This window comes from Lolium perenne, chromosome 7 (genome assembly GCF_019359855.2).
Source record: "Lolium perenne isolate Kyuss_39 chromosome 7, Kyuss_2.0, whole genome shotgun sequence".
Classification (NCBI taxonomy): Eukaryota; Viridiplantae; Streptophyta; class Magnoliopsida; order Poales; family Poaceae; genus Lolium; species Lolium perenne.
Genome location: NC_067250.2, coordinates 6,292,302 through 6,308,531, shown reverse-complemented (window position 1 = coordinate 6,308,531; position 16,230 = coordinate 6,292,302). Strand labels below are relative to the sequence as shown.

The 16,230-nt window shown below is 50.2% G+C and overlaps 1 protein-coding gene across 1 annotated transcript; it reads right to left on the bottom strand.

The window, feature by feature from the left end:
- Positions 1-1,977: 1,977 nt before the first annotated feature.
- On the bottom strand, positions 1,978-3,732 carry LOC127316285 (desmethyl-deoxy-podophyllotoxin synthase). The gene is made up of 2 exons (XM_051346686.2): positions 2,750-3,732; positions 1,978-2,665 (listed from the first exon to the last, which is right to left on the bottom strand). The coding sequence occupies exons 1-2, from the start codon at positions 3,671-3,673 to the stop codon at positions 2,036-2,038; spliced, it is 1,554 nt and encodes a 517-aa protein (XP_051202646.2). The 5' UTR covers positions 3,674-3,732; the 3' UTR covers positions 1,978-2,035.
- Positions 3,733-16,230: the final 12,498 nt, after the last annotated feature.

The following is a 16,230-nucleotide window of genomic DNA, read 5'->3' as shown; positions in this document are numbered from 1 at the left end:
AACTCAAATCATAATTCAATGAACAAGTATTCTGTGAAATATAGCCTAAGAGACCCACACGGTGCACACACTCCACCTTTACACAAGTGGGATAAGGAGTCTCCGGAGACCACATAAGTAAAATCCACTCGAATAGCATAACGACGTCTAGATTACAAAGCTCATGGTCACATAAAGATCACACCATAGGAGAGAGAGATAAACCACATAGCTAGAGGTAGAGCCCTCAGCCTCGGGGGAGAACTACTCCCTCCTCATCATGGGAGATGGAGATGGCTCCGGGGGCAATTCCCCGTCCCGGCAGGGTGCCGGAATAGAGACTTCTATCCCCCAAATCTTGTCTGCGACGACGACGGAGCTACGGAACTTTTCGTGGGCGGAGATTGGTATATTTAGGGTTTTTGCATCGGGAGCTTTATATAGGCGGAAGGGCGAGGTCAGTGGAGGCCTGGTGGCCCCAGACCATGCCTAGGCGCGGGCCAAGGCCAGGCCGCGCCTAGGGGTGGTTTGGCCACCCTATGGCCCTCCTCCGTCTCTTCTCTGGACTTCGTCTTTGCTCCGAAAAATAGGAACTTTGGCTTTTGTTTCGTCCAATTCCGAGAATATTTCGTGTACAACTTTTCTGAAATATAAAACAACAGAAAACATGGAACTGACACTGTGGCATCTTGTTAATAGGTTAGTGCCGGAAAATGCATAAAAGTGCCACGATGTGTAAACAAAACATATAGCAATTGGTGTAAAACAAGCATGGAGCATCAAAAATTATAGATACGTTTGCAACGTATCAATGATCATTTTCTCACCATTCGTGGTAGAATGTTGGGCAAGGCAAGTCATTTATCATCGGGTTTGTAGAGGCCACATTGTACTACTCCTCCCGTCCCAGTTCACAGGGCTTACGCGTGTCCCTAGGTTGTAAATTTAACAATGATAATGCAACATATATATTATAAAAAATATATATCATTAGAAAGCTTGGAGATTCTACTTTCTAATGATATAATTTTTATATTATACAAATAATATTATGTTGGCCAAATTGGCAATCTAGAAATACGTGCAAGCCCTATGAACTGGGACGGAGGTAGTAGTAAATTTCCTCAAATCCTCTCCAATTCACTCTAATTCCTAGAAGAGAGGAATAACCGAACATAACTACTAGTAATAGTAATACTAGTAGGGACATGGCGTTTCTGCTCACTAGCTCAAATGCTCTTGCGCGTTGATTGGCCATAAGCAACGTTGGGAGCTGCGCCCATGTATTTTTCTTGGCAAATACAAAAAGCTTGAAATGATGGATACCAACGTGTGCTGTATGCTAATAGTAATACTAGTAGGGACATGGCGTTTCTGCTCACTAGCTCAAATGCTCTTGCGCGTTGATTGGCCATAAGCAACGTTGGGAGCTGCGCCCATGTATTTTTCTTGGCAAATACAAAAAGCTTGAAATGATGGATACCAACGTGTGCTGTATGCTTTTACTGACAAATACCTGCAACTTTACCATCGCATCCTGTACCGGCTAGCCCGGAGTAAATGTCGCGCCACAGGTCAACCAAGGCTCTGGGACCCACTAGAAATAAATAACAGCTCCAGTGGCTTGTCCGTGCATCTGCTCTTCGCTCCTTCCTCACCACTTGCCTGCCAGTTTTTAATGTCTCTCATTACTGTAGCAAGAAATACCGGCCGGCAAGGGAGGTTCAGCATTCTCAAATGCATATCAACAAGTTGAAATCGTTTGCTATTTAGATTACAGAGCCAGTGCTTGTGTGGGTGCACTATGTTTTAGACGGACGGGATGGTGTCAATTATTGCTATGTCAGAAAAGTTACCAACTCAGTCGCATATGAGTTTTGACCTTTGTCCATCAAATACAAGAACTATACATAGACAAATACATGGCTCAGGTCGCATTTGATTGGCTGGGTGGGCAGGAGCAGATGAGCCCGAGTTCAGTTTTGCATTTCTGTACTAGTAAAGATTACACACCTTTCCATCTCGACATGGAGTAGTATGAAGAAAAAACTGCGAGTCACTGAGGAAGGGGCACTTGAACGGTGGCATTCAACCACAATTCGCTCTTCCTCCTTGCAGAGAGGCCCGACCCCTCCGTCATGTCTAGTTTAGCCGGATCGGCGCCACCGGGAAGCTCCCAGTCGAAATGGTAGAGAAGGCTGGCCATTGCGAGCTCCACGTTGGTGATGGCGAACAATACGCCAGGGCACATCCTCCGGCCCGCGCCAAACGGCAGGAACTGGTAGTCCGTCCCCCAGAAGTCCACGGCGGCGCCGTCGCCCTCGAATCTCTCCGGCCTGAACTCATGGGCGTCAGCGCCCCAGCTCGCAGGGTCGCGGCTGATGGCCCACGCGTTGACGAGCACCATGGCACCCTGTGGGACGTCGAAGCCGAGGACGCGGCAGGGCTCCCGGCACTCCCGCGGGAGGAGCAGCGGGCCTGTGGGATGCAGCCGCAGCGTTTCCTTGATTACAAGCCGCAGGTAGGGGAGGTCGCGCAGGGCGTCCTCGAGGACGTTGGTCTGTCCGTGGAGGGCGCGTCGCACCTCGGCCTGCGCCTTGAGGAGCCTGCTTGGGTTCCGTATCAGCTCAGCCAAGGCCCACTCGAGCGTCGTCGAAAAGCTCTCGCTCCCCGCGGCGAAGAGGTCCTACATATATATATACGTCTCAGCTAGCTTAGTTAGATTAGAGTTGTTCAAGAGAGAGATGGAGATCGAGAGAGCTTTAATTACGAGGATGACGGCACGGATGGTTCCCATGTCCAGAGGCACGCCGTCTATCTGGGTCCTGAGCAGCACGTCCAGGATGACCTCTTCCTCGCCGCCGGCGCCAGCTGACCTCCTCGCGCGGTGGTCCACGATCACCTTGTCCATGATACGGTTTATCTCACGGTTGCACGCCTCCGCCTGGCGCACCCCTCCGCTGAACATGCGGGCGACACGCGACGACGGGAACATATCGGCGAGGCTGAACTTGGCAGCCATCTTCACGACCTGCCGCTTCGCCTCCAAGTACTCTTCGCGCTCGCTGATCCAGTCACCCACCACAGAGCGGGTAGTCACGTCCGTCACGAACCTGGACAGCAGTGAGCTCACGTTCACGGGCTTCTTGGACCGCGACGCCGACGCGATGGACGCAACGAGACCAGACGCCTCCGTCTCGCGAGTGACACGGAGCGCCCTTACGCGTCGCGCGCTCAGCAGCTCGGTGGTGCAGAGCTTGCGAAGCTGCCGCCAGTGCTCCGTGTTGGGCGCGTAGATGACGCCGAGGCCGTCCTTGGTGAGAGCACGGAGCGTGGCCGTCTGCGGCCGCGTGGCGAACGCAGCGTCGTGGGTCTTCATGATCGCCATCGCCGCGTCAGCCGACGACGCGATCACGACGGGGAGCTCCCCAAGGCGGAGCAGCATCAACGGGCCATGCCGTCCGGCAAGGTCTCGCATGACATGGTGTGGGAGTGCGCCTGTGCCTAGGAGGTGGTGCAGGCTTCCGATGACCGGCAGGCACCATGGGCCAGGAGGCGGGTTGTTGCCGTCTTTGTCTTTGTGTGGCCAAAGTTTGAGGACGAGAAGAGGGAGCAGTAGGATGGTGGAGAAGAGGACGTAATGGTAATACGAATACTGGAGGTCTCGCTCCATTAATTCCTCGGTTGGGAGCATGGCATTACTTGTACTTTCTTGGGCCTGAAAAGCATGATGTATTTGTAGCTGGATTTCCCTTTCCCCTCTCAATCCCCACTGTCTGAGGATCTCCCAATACTTTTTTATAGGCTAACTTAGAGCATCTTCACCGGGACGATCCATCCCAACGATCCAAATGATCCATTTTTCTCTCGTTTGGGTCAGCCTTAGAATAAAATGGGTTGGCTTGTCCGGTCTATCTGGACAAGCATCACAACGATACAACCCAATTTATCCGAGCACCTTTTTCTTCTTCTACTGACTCGTAGGCCAAGCCGACCCGGGAGGATAGTTTGGGTGTCTGGACCGACCCATCCGTGATCCAAATTTGGCGTATGGATGGGTCGTTCCATAAGCTGCTTTTTAGGCCCGCATGCGTGGACCTAAACAGACCAGAATGAACTATTTAGGTATGCCCGTTGGAGATGCTCTTACTCCTTCAACCTTGTGGTGAATGGGTTGGGAGGAGGATATCGAAGGATACCTCTTTGTAGCAAGGAAGCTGCTGGCTCTACGACTATCAGCTGGCCTGGTAGGATATGCCTAATTAACAGAAGCAGCCTGGTAGAAGGCGAACTAATGCTTAATTAAAAGGAGGTGATTTTGATGCAAATAGTTGACGTGCTAAGCTGCTAGATTTGCAAAAAAACATTACCGCTGAACACATGATTGTGATGGTTTTCTTAATCTAGAATAGCACGATGGACTTTGCATGGGTATCAACGGCGCCAAGAAATCCAAGGTTGGAGAGAATCAACCTAAGGTTGGGTGGTTAGGAGGCTGGTTGTACCCCGAACCTACCAGAGTTTAAACACTAGGTTTGACATATGTGTGTTTCATAAAGGCGGAATATTCATTCAGTAGGAGGCGACGTTCCCGCTGACAGTGAGGCGCCTGTGATGACTTCGTCAATTTCAAGATTCAATCCGCCAGCTCAGTCTCCCGGAGGTGCTCGTATGGATAGGATGTGCGTTTATGCGTTCATAGAGATGAGTATATGCGCTTGTATGTGAAGGGTCTAAGTTTGTACCGTGTTTCTCAAAAAAGAAATCCAAGTTTGGACTTAACGCTGTAGTTAAAGGCGTTATTTCCTATCAGCAAACAACTACAAAAGGTCTACATCACTGTGCGTGCTACGGCAATTCACAATTATACAGAGCCCGTCGGTATACAATGATCGAAAGCATCACATTATATGTAGGGGTCGGAAGTCAGCAACTTATTGGCCTGCTCCATTAGAAAATAAAATAAAATGATTCCAGACTTATCTTTATATTAGAAAGCGAACTAATGCTTAATGGTTAATTAAAAGATGGTGATTTTGATGCAAATAATTGACGTGCTAAGCTGCCAGATTTGCAAACAAGCATAACTGCTGAACACATGATTGTGATGGTTTTTCTTAATCTAGAATAGCACAATGGACTTTGCATGCCGCTGAAAGAACTTTCTTCAAGATTTTGTACTGACCAAAATAACGTTATCAATGGCGCCAAGAAATCCAAGGTTGGACTTAACGCTGTAGTTAAAAGCATCTCCAGCTGCATCCCTAAATTGTCTCTTAAAGGGATTTAGGGCGCCTCGAACAAAAATTTGTTTCCAGCCCCGCGCTCCAAAGCCCCCTTCCGTCCGGCACGGCCCAATACGATGTCCGGCGTCCCAAACCCGTTCCCGCTACATATGGGACGCTCCGGGCACGCCGGGCACAAGGAAAAGCGTGTCAGACTCCCACCTGCCGACGACTATTTTCATAACTGTTGGTTCGCGCCTTTTATTTCTCGTCGCCCCTTCCCTCCCGCGCCCTCCACCCCTCCGCCGCCGCTCGATTTGCCGGCCGTTTCGATGGCTGATCTCTTCTGAGCCGGCACCGTCGTAGCGGCTGGCTCTCTCGCTGGCCTTTTCGCCGCCGCCGTTTCGCCAGCGCGTCCCAGAACGCGGCGTCAAATCCGCCCCACCTCCACGCACATAAGGTGTTCTCTTCTGAGTCGGCACCGTCGTAGCGGCTGGCTCTCTCGCTGGCCTTTTCGCCGCCGCCGTTTCGCCAGCGCGTCCCAGAACGCGGCGTCAAATCCGCCCCACCTCCACACACATAAGGTGTTCGACCCCTTGTCAGGTAGGCGCGATAGGCCGCTGTTCGTTGCCTCGTCTGCCGCGGCTGAATTTTAACCATTAATTTTGCTCCAGACATGGATGGCGACGACGAGATGCTTCTCCGACTGCTGGAGGACGAGCAAGCCTTTGACGACGACATCCGGAAGCATTTGCTGATCATCGCGTCCCTCCAGGACATGCTTGATGCCGAGGCGGAGAAGCGGAAGAGGCCGCGCCGCGGAGGATCAAGGCCGGGGAGAAATAAGTTGAAGCTCCGACAGAGGATGGAGGGGCATACCATGCCACACAACGACTACTTCGCATATGACGCAACACAAGCTGACAATTTTCGGCGCCGGTATAGGATGAGCAAGGGTTTGTTCCTCCATGATGTTCGAGAGTTTGACACCTACTTCAAGCTGAAGCACGACGCTCTAGGCGTTGCCGGGTTCTCGTCGATTCAGAAGTGCACCGCCGCCGAGAGGATGCTTGCATAGGAAGCACCTACTCATACACAATACGACTACCTTCGCATGAGTGAGTCTACTGCCATTAAGTGCACGTACAAATTTTGCCGAGCTGTGCTGGGAAAGTTTGGTAAATACTACTTGAGAGGACCAACTGAAGAAGTGTTGACTGCCAAAACCCACCGGCGGGCAGCGACGGTCAACACTGTAGAGCCGGGAACAACCTAGAGCTGCGGCTGGCTGAGGTCCCTCCGAGCGACGGCCCGCAAAGCACTTCTGGTCACACGTCCGATGCTGAGTGCAAGGGCGTGCCACCTGACCTATACCTGGTCAGGAAGGTGATGGGGATGCCTCGCTTAGTTTCCTGCATGGCATACACGTAAACATTAAATAAGAGCCTCGATCGGCTCTCAGGTTATCCTGTGAATCGGCTCAAGGAGCCGATCCACCCATGATTCGTACGGGGTGCACGAATATATGGTGGTCCTGCTTGATCAAGATAAAGCTAATTAGATCTACGACGATTTAGGGTTTTCACCGCATAATCGGAACATCCTACTCAAGATTGGGCCTCGCGGCCACGCACGATGATCGTAAGCCGATCCTAGACAAGGACTAAAAACCAACACGAAGTTGATCCCCGGAACATCCTGTCTAGGACTAACGAACGACACCCTACGTGCCGCTGGATCCTCCAGCCCCTTGTAAGGCCTAACTATTGCAGATATTAAACTAATCCTTGTAGAACAAGGAGCAATCGTAACGGATCAGATCTACCAAATAATGATCAAGCGGGGTGCCGCCCCCACACCTGAGATAGGTGTGAGGGCGGCTAGATATGCAAGGGTTGCACTACGATAGCATATGATACGAAGAACAATGCTAACCCTAACACATTTATGATAACTACGTTGCTCGCCATCAACAAGGCTTCAGTACGAGCAACGCATGAACAACGTGGAGCTTGTGCTGCCTAGATCGCAAGATGCGATCTAGGCAGCATGTCGCTTACCGGATAGAAACCCTCGAGACGAAGGAGTTGGCGATGCGCCGAGATTGGTTTGTTTGGTTGAACGTGTGTTGTTGTTTATTCCATAAACCCTAGATACATATTTATAGTCCAAGGGACTCTCTAATTCAGGCGTGCACCTAATCGTGCACGGGTAAAACTCTAACTAACCAATACGTAAACTAATATATTGCAGATACACGGGCCAACTAGCCCAAACCTTGCATATAAAGGCCGATTCACATATTTCTTCCATATATAACCTTCAAATCCATCCTGATCGCGGCCCACCTCTGACTCGGTCAAATTCTGGTGATAACACATGCCCCCCTGGTTTTGGAAATAACATTTCCAAAATCATTACGCTTTCTTTCGTCGGGTCATGTCGTGGCAGAGCAGAACTGTCGCAGCACTCTTCATCATGATGCCCTGTCTCCTCAACTTTTCTACGTGACTTGACCGTTGTCCTTGGGCACCACCTCCTCGGAAACTGCTGTGGCATTGAATTTCTACTATAACCCCTTTATTTAACCGCTCTGAGCAGTTTGCCACTTCATCACCTTGCTCTGTTCTGGCCATCGGCTCCCAAAAAACCCCCAATCTCCCATAGCCATGTCTTCCTCTTCTTCCTCATCAGTCTTCTCTGACTCCTCCCCTTCTCGCGAGCCGACGCCAGAGTGGGGCTCGTTGGCGGCGCATGACATTCTTGCCCCGACGACGTGGGACAAGGAGGAACACGATTCCTCCATCTGGTCTGAGGATGACAAATCCTTGACCGACGGCGAGGGCGACCTTCAATTCCTCATCGAAGGGGAAGAGGAGGCGGAGAGCGAAGATGACCGCTTCTCCTGGGATGATTCCACCTCTTCCGAGGAAGAGGCGGAGGAAGATGACGACGACGACGACTCCCTTGAAGGCTACCCACCAGCGAAGCGCCTCCGCACCTGGTGGGACGACGACAGCGAGGACGACGACGAAGAAGATGAGGCTCCTGTAGAAGGTTACGGAAGCTTCGATGAGGAGCCTCTTAGCAGCTGCGCCGGAGGCAGCGACGACGAGGGCAGCAACGGCCCCTAGATTAGGGACCAGTAGTAGTAGCTGGCTTTTGCCCTTTTCTACCTTGAGCAATCGGCTCTTTCTCTGTAAGGAATCCCCTTATTAATGCAGGAAAAATCCCTTGATTAATTTCGCTTCCTTGTTAACCTTGTCGATTGTCGAATGGCGTTGTCGTACAGGGAGCCGATAGCAGAACATCGGCTCATATTGCTATCCGAGGCCAAGCTGTTGCCTAAACACCTCAACAGGCCTAATTCCCGTCCAAACCATCAGATTGAATCCCTCAGCAACCATTAGGAGATTCGTCTCTCATATCACGATTTCTGGCCTGAACCGATTCCGTTAACTTGCTAATCTGAGCTTATTCCTCTAAAGTCGGTATTAGTGTATCGGCTTTGTTTTTCTGAAGTCGATGCCCGTGCGTCGGCTGCATTTGCATACTGTTATCTCCATACGTTTTCTCAAGTCGATGTCTGCGCATCGGCTGTGATGATTTTTTTTTTACTGGCCGATTTTTAAATCGGCCCCCACATCTTACTGCCCATCGTCCCACATACTTGGGAAATATTTCTTGAGGTGTTGACCATTGACAGCCACTGGGAACTTTTCGCCGCTTAACTCTTCCAGCATGTATGCATTACCCTTCAAGGCCTGGACAACTTTGTACGGACCGTGCCAATTAGGAGACCATTTGCCATATGCCTTGTCCCTGGTTCCCAATGGCAACACAGCTTCCCATACTAGATCACCAACTTGGAACTCTTTTGGTCTAACCTTCTTATTGTAGGCACGAGCCACCCTGGCTTTGTTCTCCTTAATCTTCTCCAACGACCAAAGCCTAAGTTCTGTTGCGTCCTCAATAGTGTCGCTCATCAAAGCTGCATATTCTTCCGCTGTCAGATCGTTCTGGAACGTGACACGTCTTGATCCAGCCGTAACTTCCCAAGGTAATACGGCTTCCTGTCCATAGACGAGCTGGTATGGCGAAGTCTTTATAGCTCCATGGCACGACATGCGGTAGGCCCATAATGCTTCTGACAACTTCTCATGCCAATCCCTAGGGTTCTCGTCAATTTTCCTCTTGATCAGTTTGATCAGACTCTGATTGGACGCCTCAGCCTGCCCGTTAGCTTGAGCGTAGTACGGGGATGATCGGATCAGTTTAATCCCCATGTCATCGCAGAACTTCCTGAATTCTTTAGAAGTAAAGACCGAACCTCCATCGGTCGTGATAGTTTGGGGAATCCCGAACCTATGAATGACGTGTTCTTTCACAAACTTGATCACATCTTCTGATTTCACCTTTTTCATAGGGACGGCTTCCACCCACTTGGTGAAGTAATCTGTGATAACCAAAATCCATTCATGTTTTTTACTCGACGCCGGATGGATTTTGCCAATCATATCCATGCCCCACCCCCGAAACGGCCAAGGCTTGATGATGGGGTTCATCGCTGATGCTGGTACCATCTGGATTTTTCCGAACATCTGACACGCTTGGCACCCCTTGTAATAATTGAAGCAATCTTCAAGCATGGTGGGCCAATAAAACCCTGATCGCCTGATTAACCACTTCATCTTATGAGCCGATTGATGAGTTCCATAGGCGCCTTCATGCACCTCATGTAAGAGCCGATTAGACTCAGTTGGCCCCAGGCACTTAAGCAGTAACCCTTCCAACGTCCTGTAGAACATATCGTCTCCTATGAGGACATACTTCATGGCTTTGTACCTTATCCGTTTAGATGCCCCCCGAGCCGAATCTTTTAAATAATTGAAGATTTCGGCTCTCCAATCATCCTGTTCCAGGAACTGTACCTGAACCTCTGATCCGTCAGATATATCTATATAGCCTGACGCCATTTGTGCGAGATTGTTGGCGTCGGTATTCTGGGATCTTGGGACCCAATTAAAGTTGATGTACCGAAACTGTGTCATCAACTCACGGCACTCCACCCAATATGGGAAAAGCGATTCACTTTCGCACTTATATTCATCCGTGAGCTGGTTAATCACCGACTTTGAGTCTCCAAAAAGTTCTACTGCTTCAGCTCCGGCTTCCAGTAGCAACTCCATTCCCTTACGTACTGCCTCATACTCTGCTACGTTGTTAGTGCAAGGGGTAGATAATCTGATGGAGAAGGAGTATTCTGCCCCCCGAGGTGACACGAGCAGAATGCCGATGCCACAACCATCGTCACAAACCGATCCATCGAAGAACATAGCCCATGCACGTACAGATAGTGCTGCTATATTGGTGTTGATCCGTTCAGCGATAAGATCGGCCAACGCTTGTCCCTTGACTGCTTTCGCAGGCTGATACCGGAGATCGAATTCTGACAACGCAAACATCCACTTACCAAGTCGGCCTTTCAAAACAGGGGCCGACAACATGTGCTTGACAACATCCGACTTGCATATGACGATGATCTCGGCCGTCAAAAGGATGTGATGAAGCTTGGTGCAGGTAAAGAACAGGCAGAGGCAAAGTTTCTCGACCTCAGGATATCTTGTCTCCGCGTCCAGCATCCTTCTGCTGAGGTAGAAAACGACTTTCTCAACGCCATCGTAGAGTTGCACCACCACCGAAGCTATGGACATGTCAGCTACTGACAGGTAGATGTAGAACGGCCTGTCTTGCTGGGGCGGAACTAGCACAGGCGGTGTTGTCAGATATCGCTTAATCTCATCAAACGCCTGTTCTTTATTCTGCCCCCGGTGAAACTCATCGTCAGATTTAGTCTTCACCAGTGCCATGAACGGCTCAATTCGTCCTGACAGATTAGAGATGAACCGCCGGACAAAATTGACCTTGCCGATGAGGCGTTGGAGCTCCTTTTTCGTGGTCGGCGGCTGCATGGTACGCACCGCCTCCTGACTTTTCAGGCCGATCTCAATTCTCCGTTCATGAACCAGAAAACCTAGGAATTGACCAGCCGTCACGCCAAAGGCGCACTTCTTCGGATTCATTCTCAGCCCGAATTTCCGAGTTCGGTCTAAGACGCGCCGTAGATCATCCAAGTGTCCCTCCATGGAGACTGATTTGACTACCACGTCGTCGATATAGATCTCCACCAACTTGCCGATCAGATCATGAAATATATAATTCATGGCTCGTTGGTACGTTGCACCAGCATTCTTCAACCCAAAGGTCATGACCACGTACTCGAACAAGCCTACTGCCCCTGGTACTCTGAATGCGGTCTTGTGTATATCTTCCGGAGCCATGAAAATCTGGTTATAACCGGCGTTGCCATCCATGAAGCTCAACACCTTGTGGCCAGCAGCGGCGTTTATCAACGTTTCTGCCACGGGCATTGGATATTCGTCCTTTGGAGTGGCTCTGTTAAGATCTCGGAAATCGATGGCCACGCGCCATCGGCCGTCCTTCTTCTCCACCGGAACGATACTGGAGATCCACTCAGCATACCTGCATGGCCTGATGAATCCGGCGGCCAACATTTTCTCGATCTCTTTCTTGACTTCTTCCAGAATTTCGGCCCTCATCTGACGTGCTCGTTGTTGGAACGGCCGAAATCCTTTCTTAAGGGGGAGCCGATGCTCAATGATGCTCCTGTCCAACCCAGGCATCTCCGTGTAATCCCATGCAAAGCAATCTGGGTATTCCTTCAACAGGGCTATCATCTGTCCCCTGAGCTGTGGATCTAACTTCTTGCTGATAAAAGTCGGTCGCGGCTTATCCCCAGGACCGATGTCGACTTCTTCTAGCTCATCAGCTGATGTAAACCCATACCCTAGCTTTCCGTCACCTGTGAGGTCGACGCCACATACTGGGAGAGCAGGTGATACAGATACTACGGGCCGATTGCTAGCATCGGGTTCTACCTTGATCATCACCAAGATGTTTTGGCGGTGTCGGGGCCGATCGCATGGAGCAGCCTTTTCCTTATCTTCGCTATGAGAGCAGTTGCCCTCGCCTCTATCTTCATTAGGGGGGCGCCCCAGTTCTATCATGTTGATGTTGAACGAGTATCCTGGTTGGCACCTCCCAGGGTAAGTATCGTTAACCCTGTCAACGGCGCGCGACGGTGAATTAGGCATTTCTGGTGCCGCCGATGTGAATGACGACGGTAGACGGGACTGAAGTGGCCCTTTTCCTCGGTAGGTCCCGAGAGCTGGTTCTAATAGAGAGCGCTGATTCTTCATGACCTCCTTGATCATCCGAACGGCGACATGCTCCAGAGTATTCACCAGGCTCTCAGAATGGAGACGCAACGAGTGAGTCACCATGCCACTAATCTCCTGGCGCACGGCCCTGGTGCGTTCCTCCGACGGGACAGATAGGTCCACTCCATCGAGTGCGCCTTCCGGTGAGAACTCCTTCCGCCTGACGCCATGTGAACGGGTTCTGTGATATGAGCCGATGAGGTCGGCTTCGAGGATGACTTTGACCTCGTCATACCTCTTCTTGAGCTCGTCGGGCAGCTCCTCGTAGGTGACTGGCGTGCCGTCCGCCATCTCAGATGTAGATGGCGATGTGGTTGACGTAGAAGCTTGTCCCACCGGGCGTGCCAGAATGTGTTGACTGCCAAAACCCACCGGCGGGCAGCGACGGTCAACACTGTAGAGCCGGGAACAACCTAGAGCTGCGGCTGGCTGAGGTCCCTCCGAGCGACGGCCCGCAAAGCACTTCTGGTCACACGTCCGATGCTGAGTGCAAGGGCGTGCCACCTGACCTATACCTGGTCAGGAAGGTGATGGGGATGCCTCGCTTAGTTTCCTGCATGGCATACACGTAAACATTAAATAAGAGCCTCGATCGGCTCTCAGGTTATCCTGTGAATCGGCTCAAGGAGCCGATCCACCCATGATTCGTACGGGGTGCACGAATATATGGTGGTCCTGCTTGATCAAGATAAAGCTAATTAGATCTACGACGATTTAGGGTTTTCACCGCATAATCGGAACATCCTACTCAAGATTGGGCCTCGCGGCCACGCACGGTGATCGTAAGCCGATCCTAGACAAGGCCTAAAAACCAACACGAAGTTGATCCCCGGAACATCCTGTCTAGGACTAACGAACGACACCCTACGTGCCGCTGGATCCTCCAGCCCCTTGTAAGGCCTAACTATTGCAGATATTAAACTAATCCTTGTAGAACAAGGAGCAATCGTAACGGATCAGATCTACCAAATAATGATCAAGCGGGGTGCCGCCCCCACACCTGAGATAGGTGTGAGGGCGGCTAGATATGCAAGGGTTGCACTACGATAGCATATGATACGAAGAACAATGCTAACCCTAACACATCTATGATAACTACGTTGCTCGCCATCAACAAGGCTTCAGTACGAGCAACGCATGAACAACGTGGAGCTTGTGCTGCCTAGATCGCAAGATGCGATCTAGGCAGCATGTCGCTTACCGGATAGAAACCCTCGAGACGAAGGAGTTGGCGATGCGCCGAGATTGGTTTGTTTGGTTGAACGTGTGTTGTTGTTTATTCCATAAACCCTAGATACATATTTATAGTCCAAGGGACTCTCTAATTCAGGCGTGCACCTAATCGTGCACGGGTAAAACTCTAACTAACCAATACGTAAACTAATATATTACAGATACACGGGCCAACTAGCCCAAACCTTGCATATAAAGGCCGATTCACATATTTCTTCCATATATAACCTTCAAATCCATCCTGATCGCGGCCCACCTCTGACTCGGTCAAATTCTGGTGATAACAAGAAGAGACTGCAAGGATCATGACACAAAATGCTGCCAGAGGATTCCCTGAAATGCTTGGAAGCATCGAGTGTATGCACTGGTCATGGAAGAATTGCCTGTTTGCCTGGCAAGGTATATACAAAGGGTGTCATGGATATTGCAGTGTAGTGCTTGAAGCTGTGGCAGATTATGATCTGTGGATTCGGCATTCTTTCTTTCGCATGGTGGGATCACACAATAAGATCAACGTATTGCAGCAGTCTCCGGTGTTCAGCAAACTAGTGGAAGGTCATGCTCCACCATGCAACTATGAGATCGATGGGCACTAATATACCAAAGGCTATTATCTAGCCGATGGTATATCTAAAGTGGGTCACTTTTGTCAAAACAATCTCGGCTTCATCAGGTCAGAAGAATTGTCACTTTGCTTCACGACAGAAGGCTTGCAGGAAGGGTGTCGAGCGGGCATTTGGTGTGCTTCAAGCTCAATTTGCAATTGTCCGGTACCCTGCTCGAAGCTGGTCTCACGACTAAATGTTGGAGGTGATGCAGACTTGTGTGATCGTGCACAACATGATCATCGAGGATGACCGCAAGAACCATGTCAGAAGAAATGTTGGTCCCTATGACTGTCAGGGTCCTCTTGCGGAGGTTGATCATGAGTTGCCTGCAGATTTTGCTAATTTTCTCGCTATGCACGCAGAGATCCGTGACAGCAATGTTCACGAGCAACTTTAAAATGATCTCGTTGAGCATATATGGAGGATCAAAGGATTATCAGTAAATGCCGCGGCGCCTTGATCTAACCCCATTTATTACATTTATTTAGTTCTTTATTGTTTGTTGTATTTTAATTTAAAAACAATTTTGCCAAACATATTTATTTGTGGTTGTGTTTTTGAAACCCTATAAATTTTTTTGGGGGCGGTGTTTGGGGGACACGGCTGGGGAGCGACGTTCTCCAAACGTGGCTCAAACAAAACACGTCGCCCAAACGCTCGATTCGGCACCGTTTGGGGACGCTTTGGAAGATACGGCTGGAGATGCTCTAAAGGCGTTATTTCCTATCAGTAAACAACGCCAAAAGGTCTATATCAGTGTGCGTGCTAGGGCAATTCACAATTATACAGAGCCCGTGTTGCGGTCAAAACCCACCGGCGGGCAGCGACGGGCAACACAGTAGAGCCGGGAACAACCTAGGGCTGCGGCTGGCCCTGGTCCCTCCGAGCGACGGCCCGCAAAGCCTCTGGTACACACGTCCGATGCTGGTGCAAGGGCGTGCCACCTGACCTATACCTGGTCAGGAAGGTGATGGAGATGCCTCGCTTAGTTTCCTGCATGGCATACACGTAAACATTAAATACGAGCCTCGATCGGCTCTCAGGTTATCCTGTGAATCGGCTCAAGGAGCCGATCCACCCATGATTCGTACGAGGTGCACGAATATATGGTGGTCCTGCTTGATCAAGATAAAGCTAATGAGATCTACGACGATTTAGGGTTTTCACCGCATAATCGGATCATCCTACTCACGATTGGGCCTCGCGGCCACGCACGGTGATCGTAAGCCGATCCTAGATAGGGCCTAAAAACCAACACGAGGTTGATCCCCGGAACATCCTGTCTAGGACTAGCAAACGACACCCTACGTGCCGCTGGATCCTCCAACCCTTTGTAAGGCCTAACTATTGCAGATATTAAACTAATCCTTGTAGAACAAGGAGCAACCGTAACGGATCGGATCTACTAAATAATGATCAAGCGGGGTGCCGCCCCCACACCTAAGATAGGTGTGAGGGCGGCTAGATATGCAAGGGCTGCACTACGATAGCATGTTATACGAAGAACTATGCTAACCCTAACACATCTACGATAACTACGTTGCTCGCCATCAAAAAGGCTTCAGTACGAGCAACGCATGAACAACATGAAAGCTGGCTGCCTAGATCGCAAGATGCGATCTAGGCAGCATGATGCTTACCGGTAGAAACCCTCGAGACGAAGGAGTTGGCGATGCGCCGAGATTGATTTGTTGGTTGAACGTTGGTTGTTGTTTATTTCATAAACCCTAGATACATATTTATAGTCCAGGGGACTTTCTAACGTGGGAATAATCCCAACCGTGTACGAGGCCAACTCTAACTAAAACGACACGTAATCTACTATGTTACAGATACACGGGTCAACTAGCCCATATTTTGCATATAAAGGCCGATTCACATATT

Excerpts from the sequence above, each read along its gene's own strand:
- LOC127316285 (XM_051346686.2), bottom strand. The coding sequence starts at position 3,673 with ATGCTCCCAACCGAGGAATTAATGGAGCGAGACCTCCAGTATTCGTAT. Across the intron at positions 2,666-2,749 it reads CCATCCGTGCCGTCATCCTC|GACCTCTTCGCCGCGGGGAG; the intron begins GTAATTAAAGCT and ends ATATATATGTAG.